This window comes from Lynx canadensis, chromosome B3 (genome assembly GCF_007474595.2).
Source record: "Lynx canadensis isolate LIC74 chromosome B3, mLynCan4.pri.v2, whole genome shotgun sequence".
Lineage (NCBI taxonomy): Eukaryota > Metazoa > Chordata > Mammalia > Carnivora > Felidae > Lynx > Lynx canadensis.
In genome coordinates, this window is record NC_044308.2 from 118,197,356 (window position 1) to 118,215,250 (window position 17,895).

Below are 17,895 nucleotides of genomic sequence, written 5' to 3' on the forward strand. Positions count from 1 at the left end.
AGGAAGGTTTGGGAAAGTGAGGAACTTCGAGTGGTTAGTTTTATACCACACTTTATAACTTAACTTGAAGTTACCTGTATCGTAACTTCTTATCCTATTTACTAAATACTTAAGGGCAAGGTCATTTCTTTTTCCCATATTGAATTTTTTGCCATCTAGCCTAGTACCTACCTTGCAGATAGTAGTCTCTTAATTTGTTGAGCCAGGGGGCGCTTGGCTGGTTCAGTCGGTAGAGCATGCAACTCTTGACCTCGGGGTTTGAATTCGAGCCCCGTTTTGCATGTAGAGATTACTTAAAAAAATTTTTTCCTAATGAAAAAAAAATTTGTTGAGAAAATTAAGAAATAAATGCCTGTTGGGTGCCTGGGTGACTCAGTCAGTAAGTGTCCTGACTCTTGATCTCAGCTCAGGTCTTCTTGATCTCAGGGTTGTGAGCTGTTAAAAAAAAAAAAAAAAAAAAAAATTGCCTGTTGAAGAAGTATCCATTGAAGGTTGCTTTCAGAATTATGAAATCTGACATCACTAAGTTATATTAAGGAGCCCCAAGATGTGAAACTTACCTTGAATAGTTGTATGCATTGTGACAAGAGCCAGCATTTATGCAGAAGAGCCAGAAGAGCATTGTTCTTATTTGAATCTGAAAACACATAACAACATGTTTACCAAGTAAATAGATAATTACTTTGAGGCATGTGTGTGTACAGTTTTAAATTACAAAAGTTTTTGTATACATCTTTATGTTTTTGCTTGTCATACTTTTCTATTTTTCCTAGTTTTAAGAAAAGACTGACAGTAACTGGAAATTACCCAAAATTTTGAGGTCATTCTCTAAGTTTTGTGGTTTGGGAACACCTGGCTTGCTCACTTGGAAGAGCAAGTGATTTTTGATCTCGAGGTCGTGAGTTTGAGCCCCATGTTGGGTGTAGAGATTACTAAAAAACAAACAAACAAACAAAAAAGCTTAAATATATATGGTTAAATTTTGTAGTTTGAATTGAATTAATTCCTTTACCAGGTGCCTTTTAAAATAGAACTAAGATAAAAACAAAAAGAATTATAGTACGTTAGAAGTCAGTAATTTTTTTTTTTTTCACATCAACACAATTAGTCTAGTTTTCTTTTAAAATATAATAAAGTCCTAGGGGCACGTGGGTGGCTCAGTTGGTTAAGTGTCCGACTTTGGCTCAGGTCATGATCTCACAGTTCGTGGGCTCAAGCCCTCATGTCAGGCTCTGTGCTGACAGCCCAGAGCCTGGAGCCTTCTTCAGATTCTGTGTCCGCCAACCCCCCCAACCCCTTCCTGCCCCTTCCCTGCTTGTGCACACTCTCTCATAAATAAATAAATATTAAAAAGTAATAAATCCTGCAAATAGTTACTTGCGAGAAGCATTACAACATGAATTTTGTGTTTTTATTTTTTGTAATACTATATGTGCAAGTCATGGGAGAAAGACTTATATAAGTATTTAGAGTTGGTTCCTTCTTAGAGTATAAGTACCTGGTTTTTTTTTTAAGTGGTATTTCCACATTATAGAAAGCAGAAGGGGAAAAGAGATGCAGTTGTTTCAGCCCCTGGCCTATCTGATGCTTGCATTTTGTCTTTTTTTTTTTTTTTTTTAATGCTTGCATTTTGTTGTATATAGCTACCTAGTGTTTTTCATTTGTGTAACCTACACATGCTTTTGTTTATTTTATTTTTATTTTTTATTTTTTTTTTGCTTTTGTTTATTCTTTTTATTTTAAATGGTGTCTGTAATGGTGGCTGTCATAGTGTGCGTACAAGTGTATTTTGTTTTTTTCACATAATTAAATTTTCAAGTCTGAATTGGTTAATGTAAATACGTTAGTTTGTGGAAGTATTTGAGCAAGACAGTCTGAAAACCTGAAAGCTTTGCAGATGTATTTGTGTACTATGTTAGTCCTGTGGTTTAATAAACTTCCTGTAACTGGTTGGGGGTCAGAATATTAGCTATTAAAGGAAGAAAGCAAAAGAAAATGATAAAGTATCAGGATCTGAGAAAAATCAGTAAGTCAAATGAAGTTTAGTTTTGTGAAGTTAAGAACAAAACCAAATCTGCATTTACTCGGACTACAGAGATGCTCTTTTGGAGAAAAACATGTTTGTTTTGTGTACTACCTTGTTTTAGAATGATTTTAATTTTCTTGTTTTTTTAATTTTTTTTCTGCCTTCCTGCCCCTGAATTTGCCTTTTTTTTTTTTTTAAAGAATGCAAGGCCAGAAACTGTCACTAATGATGATGAAGAAGCCTTAGATGAAGAGACAAAGAGAAGAGATCAGATGATCAAAGGGGCCATTGAAGTTTTAATTCGAGAATACTCCAGTGAGCTCAATGCCCCCTCACAAGAATCTGACTCTCACCCCAGGAAGAAGAAGAAAGAAAAGAAGGAGGACGTATGTGTTATTTGATTTCTGACAACAGAGTCATTTCTACGGTTTACTTTTTGTGGTGTCACTCTTGTGCTTTCATTTCATTTTCACTTTCAAGGGTAAAATAAAATGACTAGCATTTATAACAATATACAGTTAAGCCTAATTTGACCATGTTTAATCAAGTAACTCATGAATTTTTTTACCAAAATGTTTGTTTTGTGTGTTTGAAATGCACTGGCATGGATGCTTGTATTTATCTGTGGATTCAAATTTCATAAAGAAAAAACCTTAACTCACGAAGTAGAAGCTGGTACTAAGGGACAAAGGAAGTTTTTTTGTTTTTGTTTTTTCGGCCGTGAAGGGGCTGGCTTTGCTTTGTCTTACTCCCTGATATTGTTCTATCCCTGCTCTAAGCAGGATACCAGATGTCCTTCACTGAGGATTTTCACCCATTCTTTGATTCTTAGCCACGTTTTCTTATAAACTACTGCTTATTTCCCTCTGTGGACAGTAACACCATTGAACTTCTAACTGGAGGACTGTGAAAGAGTAGTACAAGATGAAACACTCCTCCCCAGGGTATTCTAATTTACCACTCTTTGCCTGCCTAAGCTAATTAAATAGTAAGGAGTCCAGGTTGAAAGAAAATGTTTGTTTTTTTTTAATATTCATTGCTTTGGATAAATTTAGAGAATTATGGGGAGTATTTTTTTGAAATATTGGAAGTATCTTATGTGCGTAGATTATACGTGCCATGAAAGAGTACTGTGAAACATACACTCTAGTTTTTAAAATGAAGGGGTAGTTACAGTCATTTTATTTTGAATTTCAGTACCTTATTTTATTTTGAATTTCATTTTCAGTTAGCTTTCTGGACAAATACATTATCACTTGGCTTGTTTTTCCTTATGTGACCTTAAAAACCTGTCAAGTGAAATGCCAGTTGTTGGGAATGGGAATTGATAGTCATAGGGTAGTTGATGTTTTAGAGTTTGTTCTTCCTCTTCCAGCATTAATGGGAAGGGAAAAAATTACTAGACATATTTGTTTGTTATGGGTTGGGAGGAAAGAATCAAATCCTGCTGTATGGCAGGAATTATGGGTGAATTTTGTTGGTATGATTTTTTCCTGGGTTTGGAGGAAAAAATCCTGCTAGTGAGACTTTGCTTATTCCATTGCCTGGGGGAATTGGAGGGTGAGGAGGTGGTAGGTGACAGGAGGGATTAAAGAGAGTGAGTGAAATCTTTTTTATTAAGTAATTTGAAATCAAGAAAATGTCACAGAAATCTTGCATTGCTTATAGTATAAACATACAGAGCATTGTTGTGCAGAGTAATGTTAACTCATTGCTTTTTTTTTTTTTTTAATCTTTGTGGATTTTTCCGCAGATTTTCCGTAGATTTCCAGTGGCCCCACTGATCCCTTATCCACTCATCACTAAGGTTCGTTTACATTGACAATGACTGTTTACTGCTAATGGCCAGATTTGTGATTCTTGTTCATCTGACATCTCATTATTTAACTTAGATCACTAGATTTCTTACTATATAAGTTCTGTTTGGTTAGTTACTATCTGTTTGTAAGGTGTACAGAATATCTAACTTCTAGTTTTAATATATTTGTATTGATGTAGATTGATCTATAATGCGTTCTCTCCTATCCCCCCCTATCTTTTTTTAGGAGGATATAAATGCTATAGAAATGGAAGAAGACAAAAGAGATCTGATATCCCGAGAGATCAGCAAATTCAGAGACACACACAAGGTAGTATTCTTGTTTTTTCACTTGATACCAATCTAGACTTTTTACAGAATCCAAAGCAAACAGACAAAAAAAAAAAAAAAAATCAACCTTACATTAGAATATAATTTTAAATGCTTTTTATAGGTTAATTAATATCTAGATAGAGACAAAGAAACAGAAGACCATACCATTTTAAAGTGGTCCTTGACATATTGTGCTTAGTTGTTGCAGTTACTGACTACTCTACAGTCACCTCACTTGAGTATGAATAAAAGCTAATTTTACTTTTAGATTTTAACATAAACATCAAGATCAGATTTAAACTAGATTCAGTGGGGCAGCAGGATAACCTACACTGTAGTGTATTGCTGGGGGCATTTATTTAACTTAATCGTAGGAAAACCTTTGCTTTAGGGCCGAGATTGAAATTTAAGATTTATATTTGTGTAGATTTAAGTTGAGAGGGGGAGATTTTAAAAAGTAGGTCAGTGGTTACCAGACTTACCAAATTTTAGATGCATGGAAGAACTGTAAATTCCCATAAAGCTAATCTATTCATTGACCCCCACCATTATGATAGAGATCATATGGTGACTAATGCAAGATGAAACTCTCAGCTTGGAAAGTAACAAGGAATAGGATGTAAGTATGAGCTTCTGTTTTTTATTATATTTATGGATGCCCCCTCAGAAAAATATGCAAAGGGGTAACTGGCTTGGAAATGGGTATTTGTGCATAGTAAATCCCACTCACGAGTTTTGCCTATTGAAAGCTTCTCTCAATGACAGTGCATCTGTGAGTGTTCGCTGGTGTTGAAGGTGATGCTTATGGACGGTAAAATGCAAATATCGCATGAAATGTATTTTCATGTTAGAGATAATAAGATGTTACTGGTTATTACTCAAAATACTGAGTGATCTTTAACTCAGTGAAGTGTTAAGTGTTCATTTTTTCTTTTATACGATCTTCTTTTTTCTTACTGCTTTCCAAATCCCAAGTTGACAATTAATGCTATTGAATCAGTGCTGCTGAACACTTATTATCCAGATGCCCAGCCCTAGCTCACATACACAGTGCTTTTCCGGGAACTAAGTATCTAAAAGCACAAATAAAGTTTTCCCAAATTAATTTTGAGTTTAAATGGTAGTCTGTGGGAAGTCATTAGTTGGGATACTTTTGGGATACTGTGGGATACTTTTGGTTAGGTTCAATACGCAAATTCAGGGCCTGAGTAAGCTTGAAAATGGTATACGGTTGTGTGTGTGGTTTACCCCCTTGTTGTTATTTGTTAAACCCTGTCATGTCATTGGTAAAGTATGATGAAATTGTGTTTTTAACAAATTAATTCAAAAGATATTTGCTTCAGAGTTTGAGAAGCTGTCAGGCATTTGACTGCCTTAGACTTACTTCACTGTTGTTGGGGGGGGGTGGGGATGTTTTGAATTTCCAAAATGTATTTTAAAAAAAGATCAAAATGAAAACAAAATATAGTTCTTTTTGTTGGGTGGTATGGTTAAAGGGGACATTTGAAACTCCAGTAACAAAAAATGAGCTCAGTGAACCTTTGCATGTTTTGGTATGAGTTTATTAAATAACCACGGACTGTCAGGGTATCAGCGTGGCAGGGGGCGTCCATTTACAGCACGGACGAGTCTGAAGAGAGACTAAGGTAAGATTTATGATTTTTTTTTCCTGTCCTTTCCTCTTCATTATTTCATTACTTTCTTACATCCTTTTAGACTCACTTCCATATTCTCTTTCTCTAGTGTTTGTCTTAAAATATATATGTGTGTGTGTGTGTGTGTGTGTGTGTGTGTCTACCTACTGCATATAGATTGTTTTAGAAGTGCATTTAGTATGGTCCAGATTCACTCACTTGTTCATTTACTTAGAACAAAACTTTTGAAATGAGTTCTGAAACAAATTATTATTTACATTAAGTGGAACTATACATCTAAAAAAGAAGTAGTGCAGTGAATAAGCAAAAGTAAAAACATTAAATCCTACAAAAGAGATTATTATTGGAACAGCTAAAATAGATCTGTAAGTATCTATTATCTCAGAAATAAACATTTCTTTATAAGTGTATGACACTGAGGTAAGTTTTGTGTAGTCTAGCCTCATTTTACAATACAAATTTTTATAGTCCATTAGAACTGTTTCAGACATTCTAATTTGCCCCTTTAAATAGTTTTCAGTTTCTGTCCTCTTTCTACCATTTCTTTTCTCTTCTCTTTGTAACTTCAGTGTATTCAGTCTTGGCTTTGCCTACATTCTCCTTTGATATAGACTGGCACAGCAGCTGAATATATTGATTTCTCATGCATTAGCTTCTCTTTCATAATCCTCTGTCAGTTCTCTGAACCATGAGCGAGAGAAAAAGAGTATGACAGGTAAGATTGCTTTTTAAAGTTGTTTTAAATGCTTTACATGACTGAGAAAAGACAAAAAAAAATGCACATTTTATTGTTGCAGTTTAAATTTCTTTTCGGTGACACTAAACATGGAACCAAAGGGATAAATGTATTCTGTTTTTGTTTTGTTTTTCCTGTTTGGGTTTTTCTTTTTTTTCTTTTTTTCGGAGTTTGTGTAGAAACCGTGTGGTACACTGGTAATCTTGTCAGGGTACAAACTTGGTCTGACTCTGTTATTTGGTTTATTTGTGAACCATGTACTTGCTCTTCCTCCCAGAAACATAGCTTGTAGGCAAGGTTAATCCAGTGTTGGCGATCCATGTCCTAGCACAGCATCTGTAAGTTCATATGCAATCGTTCCTTCCAAGGATGGATTTATCACTGTTGATATATTTTTATTGTCTTATAGGCATAATGGGCATAAATATGTTGCTTTTAAAATTAAGTGAAATGAGACTATTACAATTATGTACATTTTTGCTTGAAGTGAGTGTATTTTCAAACTTTTTGTATTTGGTGGGCTGTCCATCTTGTAATGGTGGGAGTAAATGTTTCCATTGAGATAATAGGGCAAATCTTGGCTGAATTCAGCTTATCTTTTGGAGGGTGGGCAAACCAGAGGGTAGAAGATGATTTGTATTACAGTGACCTGACTCTCCTCCCCCACCTCCCCTTTAAAACCTTCAAGTAGTAACCTTTTACGTAATGGGAAGTCTGGGGGTTATATTTAGTATCAGTAGTAAATCAGTAGTTGCACTGGTTTACAGAAATTCATAATGAGAGGAATTACATTTTAGCTAAGTGATTGTATTTCTAGATATTATTTTTAATCACCACATTCCTCATGGTCATTTTATTTGTTACGTAATCATTGAGTGGCCAGCCACACTTGACGCAATCTCCCAGCATCCAAGATTGGAGATTCCTGGTCTGTGTAGAGTATCTGGGTTTGCACGCAATCTATATAGTCTTGTGATTGCTTCAGTTTAATTTGCCAAGTGAAACCACAAGTACTTAATATTAAAGTACCAGTGGTTTGGTTATTTTTGTTCCCCATATTGGGCATTGCGCCGGGAAATATCTGAATACTGGAGCTACAGAGTTAACTCTAAAAGTACTTTTATTGGTTTCTAGAAACTGGAAGAAGAGAAAGGCAAAAAGGAAAAAGAAAGACAGGAAATTGAGAAAGAACGGAGAGAAAGAGAGAGGGAGCGTGAAAGGGAACGAGAAAGGCGAGAACGGGAACGAGAAAGGGAAAGAGAACGTGAACGAGAAAAGGAGAAGGAACGGGAGCGGGAACGAGAACGGGATAGGGATCGTGACCGCACTAAAGAGAGAGATCGGGACCGAGACCGCGAGAGAGACCGGGACCGCGATCGGGAAAGGAGCTCGGATCGGAATAAGGACAGGAGTCGATCAAGGTAAGGTTTGGTGGAAGTTACTGTTTGCTGATTGCTTCAGTAGAACTGTACGTTGTTACTCTCCACACTGTTTATGTTTCTATGAGGAGAGAATTTTCTTAGCCACAGAGCGTGCCTGGCTTACTGTCTCACGCATGTAAGCATTGGTTCAAGTAACGATTTTCAACTTCAGAGTTAATTACTGTCTGAAGCCAGGATTTACACGGACCCAGAATGCAGCCACTCTCCACCCGGTGTTCTGGGAAGACATGAGTCCCTGTTGTCTCCCTGGGTCGGTGGGCCTCTTTTCTATTTACCATTTCATTGAGGTCCCATGTCCTGGGAAATCAGCTCTAGGACCACTGCTTTTAGCCACTCATGTCTGTATGTGGTCCTGTAGCCTGCTGTATGGCCACAACTCCCCCCGCCCGGCCCAGCTCTCAATTTACTCTCTATTTAGGACTTCTAGTTAATTTCACCTTGTTTTATTATTTTTCTCCTTAATTTTGTTGAATTTGATGAATCATCTTAAATTATTTAGGAATGAGGTAAAGAAAAAATGAACAAAGGAAGCAAGTGGGGAAGGATGAAAAACTCACCTTTTTTCCCCAAGCTGGTTTTCAGATAATACATTTCTGTGTTGTAGGTTTTCACCTGATTGTAACCAAAAGGAGGTCCACTTTTAGTCCACCAGTGGCTGAAACTAGAAATCCAGTGTCCTTAATCTTTAGTGGGCATTAAAATCTTTTAACTTCCTCTGCTGGAATAATCATTATCCTCTTGAGTAACCGTATTGAGAATTTGACATATATACAATAGTATACTTTTACTACAGATACGAATACATAAACTATTGTTTTATGTACTATGTACATACATATATTTGTATTTAATGAGATCCATGGCATCATACTACATATATTCTGCAATTTTTTTTTTATCACTTTGTCTTAAATATTGGAGGACACTTCATTGCTGGTAGATACAGTTATAATTTATCCATGCAACATGCCAAAGTGCTCTTCTCTCCACATCTTTGCCAACATTTGTGTTCTTTGATCACTAGTGGGGTAGACTATCTTTTAACTTGTTTGTCAGTCCTTGGTATTTCTTGTATGTGGGTTTGTCTGTTTTCTGAAATACTGATAAGCATTAACGCTGAATTTAGAATGCAGTTTAGAATTAGGGACTAGAATTATATTGTGTCTTTCTGGTGAATGTAGAGGAGTTTACAATTCTGCAGAAATCAAATGCTAAATTCTGGCCTGTGATTTTGTGTATTTTGTAATATATGTTGTCCTCCTTTCCCTCGGTTTTAAAGGAAAACAGAGGGATTGACAGACTTTGTAAATCTTTTGTTTATATAGAGAAAAGAGCAGAGATCGTGAAAGGGAACGGGAGCGGGAAAGAGAGAGAGAGAGAGAACGGGAACGAGAAAGAGAACGAGAGCGCGAGAGAGAGCGAGAAAGGGAACGGGAACGAGAGAGAGAGAAAGACAAGAAGCGGGACCGAGAAGAGGATGAAGAGGATGCTTATGAACGAAGAAAACTTGAAAGAAAACTCCGCGAGAAAGAAGCTGCTTACCAAGAGGTAAATTGAGGAAACGCTTTAAATTTTTTTTAATTAATTAAAAAAATTTTTAACGTTTATTTATTTTTGAGAGAGTGTGCGCGTGCGCACGCGTGAACAGGAGAGGGACAGAGAGAGAGAGTAGTGGGGGACAGAGGGTTCAAAGCAAGCTTTTTGTTGACAGCAGAGAGTCTGATGCGGGGTCGAACTCCCAAACCTTGAAATGCTTTCAGTTTTAAAGCTTTGCTAGTCAGTAAGCTAGTCAAACATGTTGGGGCTCTTTGCTTACATTTGTGAAGCTTTGGCAATTTTTTTTTTAGCGCCTTAAGAATTGGGAAATCAGAGAACGGAAGAAAACCCGGGAGTATGAGAAGGAGGCCGAAAGAGAAGAAGAAAGAAGAAGAGAAATGGTAATTATTCTAGGTTGATAAGTGATTTTTCAAATAAAAAGCAGATCAAATTCTTTACCATTAACTAGAATTAGAAGTAACTTTATAATTAAAATGTAAAAGCTCTCAGTATAGATAACTTAATTTTTACATATTTCAAATAATCTTCAGACAATTCCAGACCACCAAAATCTTTCTTACTCTTATTTTTCACATTTTTGCTGCCTATAAACAAAATTACCTTTTGGCAGTACCACTGAAGTGAATCTGTCATAGAGGAGGAATATGTAAAATGATTAGTTATAGAACATTCTTTGATTAAGAATCTGCAACATTTTGAATTTGAAGAGGCATTGATACTGTTCTGTATTGGTGTAGTATATGTGGATGAAGGGAGTCGTGCCATGAGAAGACCTGTTTTTTTCCCTCTTGATGTTTTTATTTAAATTCCAGTTAACATACAGTGTAAAGAAAGACCTCTGTTTTTATAAATCAAAATTATTATCTTCAGTATATAGTATTTATGAATTACTTTTTTCCTTATGCTCTGTTTCTTTTAAATACATGATAATCATAAAAATGAACCTTACATTTTGCATTCACGCTATTTGATAAACGATGATAGTAAAGCAGTTCGCATAGGCCGTTACTAAGTAGAATGACAAAAGATTTTATATAGTATTTGTTTTAGTGGCATGTTCCATGTGTTCTGTCTTTGCCAGAATTTCATGAAGGTTTCTTTATCTCCAGTTTGGAGATTATTCTTCCAAAAACGTCACAGAACTTAGGAATTTTCAAATAGCTTTTGAACATGAAACATAGAGGGAGTATTTGTAAGTAACCAAAAGAGGGTGCATGCAGCAACTAGATAGATAGTATGGGTTTTCTGTGTAGTAGATCCATAATGACAGAGAATGAACATAATTTCAGTTCTCCTGAATTGGTGCTCCCATTCTGGAATTTCTTTCTCATCGCTAGGTTAGAAAATAGGAAGAGAATAACATAGTGAGAAACAGTTAAAATAAGAAATGTTTGCCACGAACAACATGGTGGAATAGATTTGAAGTGATTCTGCTTCTTAACAAGCAAATCTGAAATCTGTCTTTCTAGAGAAAAATTTCCTATTATTCTTTGAGAGCTTTAAAAAAGTCCAGTTACAAAAGCAGTTACGTGCTCATTATATAAACATAAGCGAGTAACAAGTATATGATGTAAAAAGTGAAAGTTTCTACTCCTCAAGACTGGTAACTTATGTTTGTATTTTTAGTATGTGCCTCATGCACCATCTTGTGTTTTATTTAGATATTTGTAAATTTTGTCGTTTCTACTTGACAGCCTGTTTTCGTTTATTTGACCCATTTTGTGTGTACATTATATCCCAGCCTTGTGCTTGTGCTGGGTACTGGGCACACAAGAGTAACTATTACTTCTAACTTTAGGTAGGTAGTTACTGTAGTGTGTGTGTGAGTGTTTAAGGTATGGTAAATGTGTGTTTACAGTATTTAGGGAGTACAGAAAGAATGAGTAATTCTGTCTGGGGGTAGGAATTTGTGACGGATAGATGGTTAGGTTAGGGAGGTTTTTACAGAGAGGTAACATTTGAACTGGATGAAATTATTAAAATTTTACTTTAGTCAAAATAATGAACTTTTATTATATTTAGAAGCCTAGCATTATCTGCTTTGTATGTAGATACAAAAGTTGTTGATACAATAGATGAGAATATAAATTCTAAGTAAATATTTATTTACTTATATTGTATAGCTTTATGTAATTGTTACCTGTAAGTGCTATTAAATATAATAATTATATTTGAAATTCCAAAAATAAGAGAGAGTCCTATACTTTAATGGTTTGTGCACTCAGAGTTAGATAGGTATTACATTGATTGATTGATTGAGGGAAAGCGTGCGTGACGGGGGTGAGGTGGGGAGAACCTTATGCAGACTCCATGTCCAGCACATAGCCCAATGTGGGGCTTGATCTTATGAACCTTGAGATCATAACCTGAGCCAAAGTTAAGAGTTGGACGCTTAACTGACTGAGCCACCCAGGCACCCCTAGATTTTTATGCGTGAACATGATTTGGATTTTCAATTCTACATTTTATAAAAACTGCTTTCTATAGCATAATACCCTACAAATGAAATGTAGAATTTTTTTTTTTTTTAAGTTAATAGATTCTATAAAATAGCTTACAATTTTGTTTCTTCGTATGCTCAAGTTTCATTACCATATGTTGAAGATTATATTCAGGGAGTAAATACTATATGTGGCATACTGTATGTGCTTTTTGCAAGGATAAGTCCTTAATCTGACTTGTTTCAAGAGTAAAGGATAGAATATATCTAATGTTATTTAAATTAAATATATCAAGTACATGAGAATTATAGTATTCAAGTGATATGGATGAGAAAAATCTATTTCCCAAGAAAGGAGGAGGGGCTAACAAATATGACCTTTTAAGGGGGTAACCTAACATTACCCACATGTTAATTTTGTACACTTTGTCTTCAATTTTCTCACAGGCAAAAGAAGCTAAACGACTAAAAGAATTCTTAGAAGATTATGATGATGATAGAGATGATCCCAAATATTACAGGTAAATAAGCCTTGCTTTATGAGCTCATCTTTTAGTATTAGCCTTATGTTCCCTACCAGAGCAGACAGGTTCACTCAGTGGGATAATAAAGAAAATCTGCATGTTCTACCTTGTAATCACCCCCATATTTGATATGTTGTTTTGGGGAGTACAGGGGTGAACTGTTGGAAAGAGATCAACAATTCTATCTTTTTTGGGGGGTGTCCATAATAGTATTAAAACCGCTTAACTTTTTTCATGTGTTTTAAAGAGGTCCAGTTTTTATAACAAGTTATAACTAGTTTTTGTTTTTTAAATTTTTTTAACATTCATTTTTGAGAGTGAGACAAGAGCATGAGTGGGGGAGGGTCAGAGAGAGTGGGAGACACAGAATCAGAAGCAGGTTCCGAGATGTCTGTACAAAACCCGAGGCGGGGCTCAAACACAGGGACCACGAGATCATGACCTGAGCTGAAGAAGTCGGACACTTAACCCACTGAACCACCCGGGCGCCCCAATAGCTAGTAATAACTATTTAAGGTGGTCTAAAAATTTTTGTCTTCAAGGATTTCAAGAATGTTACAAAGCCAACCAAACACCATCCCATCCGCAGCCCAATTGACATATTTTTCTGAAGTGAGGGTTGTAAAGCCTACCTTTCCTCCTCCTGTAAAGTCATGTTCCCATGGCATTTCTAAACTACTCTTATTTTAGGGGCGCCTGGGTGGCTCAGTTTAGGGTCCGAATTCAGCTCGGGTCACGATCTCACCGTTCGTGGGTTCGAGCCCTGCATTGGGCTCTGTGCTGACAGCTCAGAGCCTGGAGCCTGCTTTGGGTTCTGTGTCTCCCCTGCTCTGTGCCCTCCCCCACTTGTGCTGTCTCTTTCAAAAGTAAACATTAAAAAATAATAATAAACTACTCTAATTTTAGTGCTATGACATAAGTGTAAATTTGTTTGCTTTGTTCCCCTTCCTCCATCCCAAACTATAATTTCCCTGAAACTATGGACAATATTGTGATTTTTTTTTTTTATCTCATGTACCTGACGTGATCCAGGCATGTAGGGAAGGCATTTAATGTGTAATTTTAATATACTCACTGCACATAATTAAAACATTGGAATTAACAATTTTTTTTTTTAATTTTATTTATTTTTGATAGAGACAGAGCACAAGTGGGGGAGGGGGGCAGAGAGAGACAGAGACACAGAATCCGAAGCAGGCTCTCAGCACAGATCCCAATGCGGGGCTTGAACTCACATACTGAGAGATCATGACCTGAGCCCAAGTCGGACGCTTAACTAACTCAGCCACCCAGGTGCCCCTGGAATTAGCAACTTAAGTGCACGCCAAGGATTTGACTTTTTAGAAAAGGGGGAAAAAGTCAGTAAATTATTGAATTGTAAAATCAGTATTACAGAATTTCAACATTCTGGGATATATGATAAACTGCTGGGTAGGGAGAATCTCTTGTTTTCTGTTGATTCTGCACTACTTCCTTCTAGGATGTTTTCCATTATGGAAAGAATTAATTTAAATTGAAGATAAAGAATGGGGCGACTGGGTGGCTCAGTCGGTTAAGCCTCTGACTTCAGCTCAGGTCATGATCTCATGGTTCGTGGGTTCGAGCCCTGCATCAGGCTGTATGCTGACCGCTCAGAGCCTGGAGCCTGCTTCGGATTCTGTGTCTTCCTCTGTCTCTGCCCCTCCCCCACTCACGCTTTGTCTCTTTCTCTTAAAAATAAACAAACATTAAAAAAAAGAACTATTCTTCATGGTATTACTACTCCTTGTATTAATTTTTTACAACTTGGCATCCAAAAGAACACAAGTTATGTGTCAGGGTTTCTCTCTGTAATAAGTACAAAATGAGAGCTTTCTTTCATCTGAAAACTGCTTTTCTACTTGTTTTAGATACTTATTTAAAATGACTTGAGGCATCTGAGTGGCTCAGTCAGTTAAGTGCTGACTCTTGATCTCAGCTCCAGTCGTGATCACATGGTTCCTGAGATCGATCCCCGAGTAAGCACTGAGCCTACTTGTGATTCTCTCTCTTCCTCACACACTGCCCTTTCCCTGCTCTTGCGCTCATGTTCTCTCCCTCTCAAGATAAACTTAAAAATGAACAAATAAATAAAATGACTTAAGAATGAGTCATGGTAAATGAGAAGACAATGTTTCCTTATTAAACATTACCAGGTAGCACATTGTCTTGGGTGTTGGTGTTCTGCAGATAAAGAACAGTAACACATTTTTCATTCTTTTATCATATAGCTTTTAGTATTTAAAGAAGATACTTCTGGAGAAGATACTTCTGTTAGGTTTATTGGCTGATGTGAATGTTAAGGCCTGTTATGTTTTACTTTTGCAGAGGAAGCGCTCTTCAGAAAAGATTGCGTGATAGGGAAAAGGAAATGGAAGCAGATGAACGGGACAGGAAAAGAGAGAAGGAAGAGCTAGAGGAAATCAGGCAGCGCCTTCTGGCTGAAGGACACCCGGATCCAGACGCAGAGCTCCAGAGGGTGAGATAATATAACATTCACAGCAGTATTCTTATAAGGGAGATGCAGCTTATGTTTCATGTATCTTGCTGGTTTTGGGAAGGATATTGTCTTTTTCTTTATTCTATCATACAAATCACCAGTGTTAGTTGATTTACAACTTTAATTCTAAACATCTTCCAGCTGTTTTCTTCCTTAATTTCTGTGAATATTACCTAAGTTAAAGGAACGTCATCTAAGAAAACATTTATAGAAATCTGTCCTTCCTGTAATGTGCGTTGACACTTCCTGACTTTTGTGGGTTGAGTTCCTTCTCTCATTGCCACCTGAAATCTTTTTTTTTTTTTTTTAATTTTTTTTCAACGTTTTTATTTATTTTTGGGACAGAGAGAGACAGAGCATGAACGGGGGAGGGGCAGAGAGAGAGGGAGACACAGAATCGGAAACAGTCTCCAGGCTCCGAGCCATCAGCCCAGAGCCCGACGCGGGGCTCGAACTCATGGACCGCGAGATCGTGACCTGGCTGAAGTCGGACGCTTAACCGACTGCGCCACCCAGGCGCCCCACCACCTGAAATCTTTTATTTCTTAAATAAATTGAAGATGTTTTCATGAACAACTTTTCACTTTAAAAGGAAAACAGGGGTGCCTGGGTGGCTCAGTCAGTTGAGCATCTGACTTTGGCTCAAGTCATGATATCACAATTTGCGAGTTCGAGCCCCATGTCGTGCTCTGTACTGACAGCTCACAGCCTGGACCCTGCTTTGGATTCTGTCTCCCTCTCTCTCTCTGCCCTTTCCCCACTCATGCTCCGTCTCTTTCTCTCAAAAATAAGTAAACATTAAAAAGATAAAAACATTTTAAATTTTTTTTTTTTTTTCAACGTTTATTTATTTTTGGGACAGAGAGAGACAGAGCATGAACAGGGGAGGGGCAGAGAGAGAGGGAGACACAGAATCGGAAACAGGCTCCAGGCTCCGAGCCATCAGCCCAGAGCCCGACGCGGGGCTCGAACTCACGGACCGCGAGATCGTGACCTGGCTGAAGTCGGACGCTTAACCGACTGCGCCACCCAGGCGCCCCGATAAAAACATTTTAAAAAAGAGGAAATGACTTTGTTATAGGACATAGCATATCCCTTTCTTTTAAGAATAGAGTGTGTTGGGCACCTGGGTGGCTCCATCAGTTAAGCGTCTGACTCTTGATTGCAGCTCAGGTCATGAGCCCAGGGTTGTCAGATCGAGCCCTGTGACCTGATCCGCACAGGGCATGGAGCCTGTTTGAGATTTTCTTTCCCTCTACAGCTGGTGTTCTTTCTCTCTTTAAAAAAAAAAAAAAGAACAGTGTGTCACTTTAGAAAAGTGCTTAGTTCTTAATATATTATGAAGCTAATAGTATTATAAACTTTTTTTTAATGTTTATTTTGAGAGAGTGCATGAGCAGGGGGAGGGGCACAGAGAGAGGAGAGCTAGAATCCCAATCAAGCTCTGTGGTATCAGCGTGGAGCCCACTCTAGGCTCGAACTCACAAACTGTGAGATCATGACCTGAGCCGAAATCAAGAGTTAGACGCTTAATCAACTGAGCCACCCAGGTGCCATGGTTTGTGGTTGCTTTTTAAATGTCATCACACTGGCATATATATATCCTACTCAGATAAGTTTTGTAAATGGGATTATAATTTACATGCTATTTTCTAATGTGCCTTTAAATAGAGTATAATCTTCCACCCAGAATTTTGCCAGTGTATAGCCTTTATGTCTTTTTTTCATACCTTGACCATCGTAGTGTGTTGTTAGTCTTTTAAGTCCTTACTATTGTAACATTCAGATTAGGTGTGTTTTTATGTTTTGATTCTGTCAGTGAGTTTGAATGCCTTACATTGTTTAGTTGTCATTGTCCTACTTTGTGAGTTGATAGTTTTATGGTGCTGAGTCATGTCATGCACCAATTATTAATTGTTACATAGTTAAGGATCTTTTTGCCCTGTTTTTCTGTTTCATGCTTAGAGAAATTATTGATCTATTCACTCAAGTTTTTATAATGCTTTTAATGATTATTTTGTGTGTGTGTGTGTGTGTGTGTGTGTCTGGGATCTTTCATGATTTCAGGGAGAGTGTTCATTTTGATATATAGGCTTTATTTTTATTTATTTATTAAAGTATGGGTTGGGGAGGGGAAGAGAGTCTTAAGCAGGCTCAACTCCCAGCTTGGAGCCCGATGCAGGGCTTGATCTCATGACTGTGAGATCATGACCTGAGTTGGACACTTAACCAACGGAGTGACCCAGGTGCTCTGTTAATAGGCTTTTAACTCCAAAAAATTTTCCCCATTTTTTTTTTTTTTTTTTTATATGTTTAGATTTGAGAGAGGGAGGGCAGAGAGAGATGGAGACAGAATCTGAAGCAGGCTCCGGGCTCTGAGCTGTCAGCACAGAACCCAACATGGGGCCTGAACTCATGAGCCGTGAGATCATGACCTAAGCTGAAGTCAGATGCGTAACCAAATGAGCCACCTGGGCGCCACCCTCCCCATTTCTTTTCCTGTTCGTGAATACAAAAGTGACTACCGCCCTTAGCCATGACCTAGAAAGAACAAAGAAAAAATCTTTTAAGGTTTTATTTTTAATTGATCTTTACACCCACTGTGGGGCTCAAACTTACAACCCCAAGATCAAGAGTTGCATGCTATACCGACTGAGCCAGCCAGGTGCCATAGAACAAATGAGTTATGACCAAGCTAGGGTTTGAGTTCCCTCTTATGTATTATCTATACTGTTCTAAAATAAAACTTTGGGGGGTGCCTCGGTGGCTCAGTCAGTTGGGCGTCTGACTCTTGATTTTAGTTCAGGTCCTGATCTCATGGTTGGTGAACTTGAGCCCCACGTCAGGCTCTGCACAGCGCATAGCC

At 37.4% G+C, this 17,895-nt stretch overlaps 1 protein-coding gene across 1 annotated transcript in view; it reads left to right on the forward strand.

The window, feature by feature from the left end:
- RBM25 (RNA binding motif protein 25) overlaps positions 1-17,895 on the forward strand; it is a 61,677-nt gene that overhangs the window by 34,675 nt on the left and 9,107 nt on the right. The window contains exons 7-14 of the mRNA XM_030319489.2: positions 2,227-2,412; positions 3,780-3,833; positions 4,072-4,155; positions 7,683-7,969; positions 9,316-9,538; positions 9,838-9,927; positions 12,435-12,508; positions 14,858-15,008. Coding sequence (XP_030175349.1) covers positions 2,227-2,412; positions 3,780-3,833; positions 4,072-4,155; positions 7,683-7,969; positions 9,316-9,538; positions 9,838-9,927; positions 12,435-12,508; positions 14,858-15,008 — 1,149 coding nt within the window. The remainder of the gene's footprint in view (positions 1-2,226; positions 2,413-3,779; positions 3,834-4,071; positions 4,156-7,682; positions 7,970-9,315; positions 9,539-9,837; positions 9,928-12,434; positions 12,509-14,857; positions 15,009-17,895) is intronic.